The sequence below is a fragment of the Anser cygnoides genome, chromosome 1 (genome assembly GCF_040182565.1).
Source record: "Anser cygnoides isolate HZ-2024a breed goose chromosome 1, Taihu_goose_T2T_genome, whole genome shotgun sequence".
Classification (NCBI taxonomy): Eukaryota; Metazoa; Chordata; class Aves; order Anseriformes; family Anatidae; genus Anser; species Anser cygnoides.
The window spans coordinates 70,965,847-70,977,923 of record NC_089873.1 but is presented as its reverse complement, the minus strand read 5'-3'; the positions used below and the strand labels follow the sequence as shown (position 1 = coordinate 70,977,923).

Here is a 12,077-nt window from a genome sequence, read left to right as displayed (position 1 = left end):
TCTAATATAGAAAGCCACACCACCACCCCTTCTGTGCTGCCTGTCCCTTCTGAAGAGCCTATAGCCAGACATTGCAGCACTTCAGTCATGAGAGTGGTCCAATTGGACCAGTGGTCCGAGTGGACCATTTCAGCATGTTGGTCTTCCATTGCTATCTTAGCCCTAGGCAGACATGACGTTCAAGCTTAAGACCAAACCCTCTCAATTCCTTTCCCCATTTTAAGATGGCAACTGTGTAGAGAATGGAGCTTACACAAGTGGAAATACGGAATGATCTAATTCCAAGACCTTGAAGGTACCAATGCCCTTAGAATCACTGCCATTACCTTTGAAATGTTAGTTCACCAAATATTCTGGGAAATCCATTAACAGAGACCATTAGATACTTGTATCCTCAAAAACCATAAACTTTGTTAGGCACCTACTATTCTTATAGATGGTTTATTTGTTAAAAGGAACATAACGCATAGTCATGAAATTTGTATTAAAAAACAGGAAAACAAAAAATGAACTTACCGTTCTGTGTAGGCAAAATTTCCCCTTTTCACATTTACTTAATTTTGTTTAACTTCTGTCTTTCGTGTCATTATTTTTTTAAACTTTTATTCCTTAGTAATTCCGTAGTAATTCCTTTAATTCCGTAGTAATTAACTACAGTAAAAAAAAAAAAAAAAAAAGTAGATGTAGATCTTGGAAATGACGCTTGTGGGATCATGTCACATATTAAAGTATTTACCACAAACGATAAAGATTTTTCCTTTGCTTGTTTAATTAAGCTTTTGTTCTGAAATTGTCATAGTTATGTAAATAGACAAATTAAGATTTTTAATCTGTTTTGTTTGTACTTCTCACCATATCATATATATCATATCATTTTGTTTAAGCTTTGAAGTATATGACCTGGGAGTATTGGTTGATAGTCGGCTGAATATGAGCCAGCAGTGTGCTCAGGTGGCCAAGAAGGCCAACAGCATCCTGGCTTGTAAAAGAAGCAGTGTGGCCAGCAGGTCTAGGGAAGTGATTGTCCCCCTGTACTCGGCTCTGCTGAGGCCGCACCTCGAGTACTGTGTTCAGGTTTGGGCCCCTCGCTACAAGAAGGACATGGAGGTGCTTGAGTGAGTCCAACGAAGCTGGTGAGCAATCCGGAGAACAAGTCTTCCGAGGAGCAGCTGAGGGAGCTGGGATTGTTCAGCCTGGAGAAGAGGAGGCTCAGGGGCGACCTTATCACACTCTATAGGTACCTTAAAGGAGGCTGTAGCGAGGTGGGGGTTGGTGTATTCTCCCACATGCCCAGTGACAGGACGAGGGGGAATGGGCTAAAGTTGCACCAGGGGAGGTTTAGGTTGGATATTAGGAAGAACTTCTTTACTGAAAGGGTTTTTAGGCATAGGAATGGGCTGCCCAGGGAAGTGGTTGAGTCACCATCCCTGGAATTCTTTAAGAGACGTTTAGATGTAGCCCTTAGTGATATGGTTCAGCAGAGGACTTGTTAGTGTTAGGTCAGAGGTTGGACTAGGTAATTTTGGAGGTCTCTTCCAACCTAGATGATTCTGTGATTCTGTGATTCTGTGATTTTGTGTGACATTACAGGCAGGTGTATTTATTTAATAGTATTTATTTACTTGGATTATTTTAAACAATTATTAGCCTGAAAGATAGCTTGCATGAATCTGATGTGGGTTTCCTTTTATGGAAATGGCTCTAAGATGGAAAGTCCTTTCAATCCCCTCCTACAGTAAGAGTTTTGTCTATCAGTTTTCATTTTCGGATTTTTTTTTAGTTCTTTCCAGAATGTATGAAGAGACCCAACTTCATAATATGAGATGGGGGGATGACTTCAGATTGTCTTTCTGAAATCTTTGTGTTGATAATAGTCCTCTGAACTTAACAGTTACCCTCTAACTAAAAAAGGCCTTACACTTAAAGAAAAGAGAATTTTAAGAGTTGTTACAAGGGCTTGCATTTCATTTCCAATGTCTATACTCGTCCGTGTAAGTTGCACAGAATTCATAAGTGGGCCTTCAATATAATACAGAACTGTTTCGTGTCATGACGAACTGATGGCTAGGAAAAGATATTCCTTATTTTTATAATGTAGGAGTACTCATACCACAGTGATGATAATATTTTAAAAGTAATTGTAAAAATGACGAAATATCACTCCTTTTTTAGTAAGGATGATATTACATGTAGTTGTGACCCTAGAACAATGAGTAAGATTCTAAGAAGTTATAATACTGCAAAGGTTTGATTGAGTGAGTTTGAAGTTCATTTCTAACAGGAGCCTGAGGAAAAGAGTGTTTTGTGGAAAATAAATCCTTAAACTCACATGCCAGTAAAGATAAATACCTAGATAAACTCAGTATAGTATTCAAACTGTAGTTGTTAGTCATTATTGCTATACCAAAACCAACTGCAAATGAAACTGAAGTTATATTATACCACTTCACAGAAACATGTTACCCTGTCCTTATAAGTGATTCAGATATCTTGTACATTACGTCTTTGAAACACCAGCCTAAAATCCAGTGCACCCTGTAGGCAGGAGAGTGGTTAGTGAAACCATGAAACTTTTTCATACTGTGATGCATATCAAAATGTCTTGACTTCGTGTAACGTCTGAGAAGAATTTTACATGAGAGATACTGTTTGACTTGATATATAAAATTTTATAGCAGGAGCAATGTTAAAGCTTTAGTAACACATTCTAACACAACTATGAGTAGAAACAATTCAGCCCATTCATCACAACTTTTATCTCATTAGGGCCCACGTCATTGTAAATTCCAAGTGGACTCTGACCTAAGCAGGAGTATAATTGCTTTCATTTTGGTTAATATTCATTTGTACAACATATATATATATATATATATATATCTTTATTCTGTAGCACATAAAATGATCGTATTTTATTTAACTTAAAGGAATGCTCACCTGAAAATAGCCTGATCATAAAATATGCAGTGCCTTAAGTGGGTAATTTGTATTCTGTTGAAAAAGACATTTTGGAAAAGAGTTTTGTTTATATAGTATGTGCATTAGATAAGAACTGGTTTACAACATGGAAAATCAAATATAACATTTTATTTAGTGTATCATCTCCCAGGATCACGGAAGAATTTTGATTGCGTCCTATCTGTTTTATCATTCAGCAATCGGTTAATTGTATTTTGCCCTCAAATAAATTAGTAGGAATTGGTTAGTGGTGGAGAAAAGATACTGAATGAGATGGTCATTTTCTAATGCTATGAAGCATAACAGTTCTTATATACTATTGCTGAAATTAACACTAGCATTTAATATAGTTCGTGTTTGAAGTAGTATGGTAACTTTACTTTCAACTAGGTAACTTTATTTATATATTTTTAAATTGCTTGTTTTAGGCATTTGGACTTTTCAGTTTTGAACTAAAGACGGTATTTGATATACTGGCTTATACTTAGTTACTGAAGCAAATGAATGATGTTTGAGCAGGAGAAAGAAATTGGAGAGAATATTTATTTGGATTCGCTAAGGATTTTCATGATTACTTTTAACTAACTCATAGAACATAATGCAGCAGCCTGTACATCATGATGAGCACTTCATCCTGATGTTTCATTTGAATTAGTTTAATGTTTTCAAATAATGCTATACCTGAGAAGTCTATTTTTTCTGCAGGTATTATAAAGACTTTTATACTGTTTTTCAAAAGGAATGAAAGAGGACAATAAACTCTATTCTGTTCTCCCGCTTGCTTTTTTTTTTCTCCTGACAAATTTTTACTCCTATAAAAAAGAAGAGATTGTGAGAGAGAGATTTGCCAATTTGTTACTGTTTGGAATTTATTTGGGGGCAGTAGTTATATTTTGGCTATATGTTTCAAAAAGGTTTCTCCTAAACTCTAGCTTTTGGCCTACAACAAATCCTGGTCTAGGCAAGCAGCTGTGGTTTCTACTGTCAGTAGAATTAAAACAGAATGGACTGGTGTTGGGTAAATGGATATATATTAAAAATTGTATATATTTAAAAAAAAATGGGTATTTATACTAAAAATAGGCCCAAGTGTATGTGCTTTGGTTTTTGGTAAAAGTCTAATTATCACACTTTTGCCTCGATTTGAGGATGAATTTGTGGATAAATTTTAGAATACTGTCTACCTAAAACAACTTGCAGAAGCGCAGGATAAATTTTTTGAACATCTGTATCTTTAGTCCAATTGCAATTATATTTTCTGATATTTAAACTTTTCAGGTTGAACAGTACAGTTTTTCAGTCTCTAGTCTGTATTCAGTGATGCTGTTCTCTAGAGTTCCCACAGTACATGTAGAATGTTATTAATTATGTTCCAGGACTACCTAATTATACAAAGGAACAAGACTTTTAGCATTGTGGGAATTTTTCTGAACTTGTTATACAAACCAAATCTGACCATTGTTAAAGCATATAGTAGAGTAAATAAGATGTGTATTCCCCTGAGGATACTCAAGAAGTTCTTATTATGATGTTTGAATGTAGTTTCAGTTTAGTGTCTTCCAAAATTATTCTAATGTAGGAAACTGAAAATTCAAGTGTTCTCTTCATCCAAGCTCAAACAAGGGTTTGGACTAATTCACTTAGGTTTATTTTGTTTTGATGAAATTCCAGTTTATAAAATGAAGATGGACTAACTTTTAATCTTTCTGGCAGACCAATTTAAAAATATTTTGTACTGTCATTTAAATGTGTGAGGGTTTTGATGATATTTTGGAGAAAGAATGGTTTGTGTGATGTTTATAACCAGTCATACATAAAGCTAAAACGGATATGAAGACACTTTGGAGAACATGTTCTTAAGGGGTTTCATTCTTTTTATGTCAGAAGTCACCAGACATTTTTGGTTAGTGAAGAAAAAGCAGGATCAATTATCTGGTAGCTTTTTTGGGGGTTAGGAGAGTGATAAGAAAGAAGGGAAGACACAAGATTGTTAGAATGGTTTAGAAAGTTTCTGATAGCTTAAGCTTCAGAAGAATACTTGCTTTGCTGTCATTGTCATCATACAAATCTTGTAATTTGTAATATTCATATGTTGCTTACACAGCCATACTGTGCCTAGTTAGTTATATGCGGGAATTGTCCATTAACAATGTGATTATTTTTTTTGTTTAAAAACACACTTAAAGTTGTTCATGTACTTATGGCCAGAGCAAATGAATGGGAAATATAAAACATTTTGGTGATGGAATATGATCTGCATCAGTCATGTGATTTATTTATGTGTCAAAGTAACAAGTAGAAGATATCAATTGTCTGAAATGAATAATGAATGCTAACATTTAAACTATCTTATCATACACTTAAACCATATAGTTTACAGACACCAGAACCTCTCCTCCACTCTGCAAATAAGAATCCCCAATGTTCTAGCACATTCTACTATGACTTTTTTTTATCCCTCATACATACTTTACTGCCAAGAATTCAGAAATATGGGTGTTAGAATAAGAACTACCATCATTAACAAGTTCTTGAAATTTTAGAACTTAAAAAAAAAGACTTAATCTGTAGTGGTTCAAGAGCAGCTACCCTATTCTTCAGGAAAGGAAAATCAGGACTGAGGCACAATACAGACTCCTAATTTTCCTTTTTGGTTGAAATTCACTGTTTACTCCTGATGATATGAAAGAGCATGTAATGATTTCTTTCATTTGTTTCTGGAAGGATGAATATAAAACATCAGACTCTAATCCACCTGATACCCAATAGATTTTGGAAAAAGACCTAAAGGTTTGCTATTTCAAAGGTTTGCTACTTTCCACTCCAGGGTTTGGTTTGCTTTTAGAACCTTTGTGGATGGAATATACGCTGGGGGATAGAATAAGCAATGCTGTAACAGCTGTGCTGTCAGCTTATTATATATATTTTTCATCCATGTAACTTTAATTCATAGGACTTGTATACTCTAAATCCAGAGGAATGTATGCATCAACAGTCAGTTTTCATAATCATGCATCTAACGATGAACTGAAGCATATATTAAAAATATAATCTGGTTCTTCTAATGAAGTACTGTAGAGAGTTTGAAAGGATGACATTTGCAGTCATGGGAAGTGTTTAAAATATTAACATGTTGCTCACCTTTTGGTGACTTTCTCATGGAAAACATCTGGTTGATTTTCTGAAAAAGAATGTGTTAGTGTTTTTTGTTTGTTTTTGCCTTTATCGGTCAATGAGGTGATCTCTTTTCATCTGTCATGAAACAACATAATTTGTAAAGATACTAGAATTCTCAGCTCACTCAATGTCGTTCTATTCTTAAAAGGGACTTTTACATGTGACATTTTGATTTGGCTTATTCAAAGGCCTTGTTATGTCTAACTTGACGTATTTATGAGGATGGATGTGATGGTGCTCATAAGAGCCAAGTTCACAGGCAGTCAGAGTAAAAAAATAAACCTCTGTAACTGAAGGAGACAAATGGCTAAGTCTCATTCTCCAGTGGACTCCATGTTGTCAGTAATTAACTTTTTCAGTCCAGAGGGATTCAGATATCCAGTAGCTGAAAACTCTGGAACAGTCGTGACTTATTTGGCAGCAGCCATCTTGGCAAAGTACCAACCTTTCTATTGCCTTCCAGAGTGTCACTGTAGATCATGCATACTCAAAGTTGTATGTTGTATTGGTTACAGACTACTCTTCCTGTTGGCCCTTTTGACATGTTTGGGTTTGGGTGATCATTTTGGTTTGGTTTTGTTTGTTTTGTTTTGGTGTGGTTTGTTTCTTTGTTGTTTTGGCATGGTGGTCTTCATCCTGATTGTGTTGTTTAATTGCTATGCTAATACTTATCACAGGAGTTTCAAACCCTTTTCATCACCTGTAATACTGAAGAACCTTGAGAATTTTTCTCCCTTCCCAGACTATCATCTTATTATCATCAGATGAGACCCTGCATCAACTACAGCAAATGTGAATTTGAAAAGTATGGAAAATAATGTATTAAAATCTAGAAAAATTGCAGTTTAACAAAGATAATCACCATCATATATTGTAATAATTCTCCATGCATAAATATTCCTTGGACTGAGGTCTACTGCTCAAATTTCTCTCCAGGTGCAGTATTGGTATATAAATAGTTCAGAATACCCAAATTCACATATTTGAAACAGCTTATGTCATCTGTACTGGCCAAAAACCTTAAAATGCTTGGGTAACAGGCAGAGGGAGGGAGAAGAAGGCAAAACTCTTTAGAAGCAGCACCTGTGGAGGACATTGCCTGTTGAGAAAAAAATTTCCTGTAGTATTTGGAAGCCAAGGCAGTAAGATTAATATAGAAGTAGTCATTTATAATGTTAAAACTTCACTAGGAAGATCACAAAAAAATCACAAAATATTCTTGTTTTTTTTTATGTGAGTTCTTTCTGTCTCTTTCCATTTTTCTTACATTAAAAAAAAAATAGTAAAATTTAGAGGCTAAAAACTGAGGAGAAGCAAAACAAATGTCACATTTTTTTTCTAAATTTAGCAAATTCTATTTTGACAGTAATTTTTCCATCAAAATTACAAGAATTTACAACAAAATTTGCATATATAATACCCTGGGTTTTGTATTCAACATGTACCCTTTTGTATTGTGTATTCCTGGTGTACTTTCTATTGATTTTAAAATTATAACTTTGTGTTGTTTTTCAAGCTGTAGATAAAAATCTCTCTTTTTTTTCTTACCCCCCAAGTTAGTTCAAGGAAAGATAGTGGATACAAGTACCCACTTAAATACATTTTATATTTCATTGAATAAACTGGAATGTTAATCAGAGTTCTCTTTAAGGAGAAAAAAAACAAACAAACAAACAAACAAACAAACAAAAACCCTTACCACAAATCAAACCATTGTTTGCTTTTTCAGATCTACAAGCCTAAGCAGCTATAGACTGAAGTCTGAGACTGAAAACTTGATTCAATTACAGCTTTGACTAGGTTAGAAGTTCATGCCAAATTGCAAATGAATTATAGCTGAACCAAAACTATTAAAACAATATCAGTGTAGACACTAATTCTTGGTTTTCTTGGTTAATGTTTTTTGCCCAGTTTAGTCATGGTAAAAAATGTAATATGATACTGGGAAGAAGAAAATATTAAAAAGCCAAGAGTATGTTTGCCTGATTACTTGGTGCTGTGGTGTTGTTGTTGTTGTTTTTTTTTTTTTTTTTCTTTCCAGAAGTCTGAGGAAAGATGCTACTTTTTACATTTTAAGACAGCTACATATAAGTTGATTATTTGTTATATAAGACTTGTAAATTCTGCCTTTGATTACTGGAAAGGCATCAGTTTAAATGATGATGATGTACTTATGGTCACAACTGTTTCTGTTGTGGATGTAGTTCATTCTTAAGTTAATGCATGACTTTCTGTTTGAATTTTAAGCAAACTGCTGTAAGTAGTTGTTTATCTAAGTTAAGACAATCCTTGATAATCCTTTTATCCCTGATAAAATATCTTATGTGGTGGGAGGTGGAAGATTTTTGAAAGCCAAGGAAATTCCAAATAGGAAAAGACGATCCATTTAACTCCTCCAAAAAGATGACTGTTTATACTAAAGACCTAAAGGACAACCTCAATTTTGGCTAAAGGTAGATGTATTTAGGGCTTCTGAATTGTTTTGTATTGAGGAAGGAGGAAAAAAAAAAAAAAAGGAAGCAACTAGTTAGAGACTAGTTGATAGATGCAAAGAGATTCTGAAAATCTCAAGTGACCACTTTCTCTAGAACTGTACAAAGTGTAGACTGAGGTAACAAATGTGGTAAGAATGTAGAAATAGATCCACATCAAGTCTGATGCCATCTGCAGTTACAGTTCTGAAACTGGCTGTTGGAACAGAATGACCCTTTCCACCCTGTGTCAAGTTCATTGCACAATATATAGGAGGAGAAATGAGTTACCAAGACCATCCATGTTGAAATCCTACCCTTTACCTTATGCTACAGATACCCTAGGCTAGTTTCTGCTGTAATCTTATTTGAACTGATTCATTGAGCTATTGAAAGAAGGAATATTGCTTCAAGAATTGCTTGATACTGTCAGTGGCCACAGCTCTATGGAGCATCAACAGCTCTATGGAGCAGAATAACAGTGTAATCAATTAAGAATGAAAATGGCGTTTCAGCAGTGGTAAATAGTTGCCCAGAGTAGCAATTTGTCAAACTTTTAGTGTTGTTCTGAAGGAAGGAAGGAACTATAAGAATTAGACACTTATCAACAAACAGCCAAATGTATGTGCTAATTTAGTATATTAGTTATTTAGTAAAATAGTATTTTTAATTAGTGATTTAAGTAGTTGATTATCTATAAATTTGCATAAGCTTTGCATGGATATCATTCATCTCTGCTTTATTTACCAATCAAGACATCCTAAATGGTTGTTGTGAGCAAACAGTTTTTTAACTGCAGATTTATTTTCGTCTTTTTTTTTTTTTTTTTACAATCATGTGCGGAGACATTGTTTTTTGACATCTTTATGCTCACCTCTATGTTTATGGTCATCTGCAGCCAGGCAAACGTAGCATATCAGCAAAGAACATAATACTGTCATGGGCAACAGGTACATGTTAAATGAGAATTAAAGAAAATTATCTCAAGTTCATCTTTTAATTTATTTTGAAAATTGTCTTCTCTCTGGTAATTTTTTTAATACAGAACATGAATTTTATGTGGCACACCCCATTTTCTTTTAAATGACTTGAAAAATTGGGTTTGAATTAAAATATTTTATTTTGATTTTAAAGGCCTGTTTGGCTGGATCCATCTCTCATAGAAAAAAGATTTTTTGTATGGACAGTTCTTATGACACAATATGGAAGCTGTCTCTGAAGCAGTGTTTCACAGATCTGTGTGTCTCCTAACTTAGCCAACTAGTGGAACAGTCGAATACAGGATCATCTCTGTGGTACTATTTAAAATGTATAAATGTGTTAGAAGTGTAAACAATAGAAGAGGAAGGCTTTAGTTTCTGAATGTGGAATTTTCTGCATTTTATACAGAAAAGAATAATTATAAAATTCAGAAAATCTTAATCTCTTTATTCCATCTAATGGACAATAATTTTTTCCCTCAAAAAAAAAAAAAATTCTCTCTACCATTTAATAGGAATTTAACAGTCACCAGTTAAGTTTGCATAGTAAGGTGTATAAAGTGGCTCAGTCTTTGGCCTAAGAAGAAACTGAGAAATGACATTACATTGTAACGACTATTCTGCTACTGTTTTCCATACAATCAGAATTTTTTTTTTAATTTTTTTTTTCTTTTATGCCAGTTATACAAAACAATTCTTGTCACAATGGTTTAGGAGAAAAAAAAAAAAAAACCAAAAAAGTACAGACTTAATTTTTGCAAGTGATATGTGGCAATTTCAGTTTATACACAGTAGGATTTAGCATATAAAGTTTCATATACAAAAGTTATACTTCTTTGAGAGCTACATTTTTTGTGATTGCCTGAATTTATACCAATACAAGAACTGAATGTAGCTGGAAAGAAATTTGCTTTTATGAAAGTAAACTTATGACTAGCCTGACTAGCTAAATCCCATGCAAATACCAGTAACTGTAGTCTTACACTTTAATCAAAGTATATGTCAAGTGCCATCTACCATTTGTTACCTCTTAAACTTTTCTGAACCTTTGCTAAAGGTACTACTATACTATAGAATTACTGATATCCTGAAGAACAATTTTGGCATAAAGAGGCTAATTAGTGAAAAACATAGTTTAAAAAAATTGCTATGTCTTTATAACATGTTTTTTATTGGTTTGGGCTTTTTTGAAAAGGCTTTCAATACCATATTGAACGTGTGTTTTATGTTCCATAAAGTAAATACATCTCTAAAACAAAAGTCGTTTGAAAGATGGTACTTTTTTTCCTTTGTCTGCATTTGGGCCAAATGTCTGTTTTCTATAGAACTTACATCTGTTTTAACTTACACAGTAATTTCAACTAGTTTACTATATTGATTACTAGTTAAAAATAGTTTCATCTAATGTGTATAAATAGCCCAATGAATATTTGGAAAGTGACATAAATATTTTATAATATTAGGGAAAAAGACTTTCATAGCACACGAATTAAGTAAATCCTGAGTAAAAATACTAGCCTTGTTTAAGGAAGTTTCAGTATAATTCCTTCAAAATTCACTTTTTCATACATCTGTTTTTTTTTTTTCTTTTTCTTTTTCTTTCTGCATTCAGGTGTTGGAAATTCTTCAGAGTTCAGTCAAGTGCATGTGAATACATGTGTGCATGCATGCAGAGTTCCTAATTTTATTATCTTTTTGTTACTGTCTTCGTACTTTGGCTTTCCACACTTTGACTTCCACTGCTTCACATTTGAGTGTGAACTTCCTGGGGGGGCGTTCTTTTATGTTTTAAATTACTCAGAATTTCCATCTGCTTTTACTTGACTTGTGGTTGTGAAGATCATGCTTGGCCCATGGGATCTTACACTGTGCCGAGAGGATGTGGAGTTTTGTCAGCCAGTGAAATATGTCTGGCTTTTTTTCCTTTTTTTTTTTTTTTTTTTTCTTCAGCAGCTTTCATATGCTTCTCTTCATGTGTGGTCCCACTCTACCGGCTGTATTTAACAGAAATACTCTCTCTATATATCTTCTGTGTGCTGCTCTCTTTTAAGCAGCCTGTGTATAAGAAACCTGAGATCCAAAAAATTTTAGTCTTGACTAAAAAGAAGGTAGTGTTACATAAAAGTACTTTAGTAGTTGCACATTCCAAAATTTATAACAGCATTCTGTGTTCTGGTTATGCAAAAGTATTAGTTGATTTGCAGTTACCAATAAACATCCCTGTTATAACTTTGTTGAATATTCTCTGCTTTTTTTTTTTTTTTTTTTTTCAGGCACTGCTACAATCTACAATTCAACGGCAAGAAGCAGCTATTGAAAAACAGTACATACTGGCAATTGAAAAACAGTCCCACAAATGTGAAGAACTTCTTAATGCTCAGGTATGGGTGTGGACATACTGAAACCTTCATGATTATCTTTTAGCTTCAGCTCTTCTGTGTTTGAAAAAATATGTTTTTTGGATATCACCAATGAAAATAATCACTCTTTCATT

General features: G+C 33.8%; 1 protein-coding gene across 23 annotated transcripts in view; it reads left to right on the top strand.

The window, feature by feature from the left end:
- CCDC91 (coiled-coil domain containing 91) overlaps nt 1-12,077 on the top strand; it is a 221,690-nt gene that overhangs the window by 89,907 nt on the left and 119,706 nt on the right. For all 23 annotated transcript variants that reach the window (XM_048052773.2, XM_048052791.2, XM_048052778.2 and 20 more), the window contains one exon: nt 11,857-11,964. In XM_048052773.2, the coding sequence (XP_047908730.2) occupies nt 11,857-11,964 (108 nt within the window). The remainder of the gene's footprint in view (nt 1-11,856; nt 11,965-12,077) is intronic.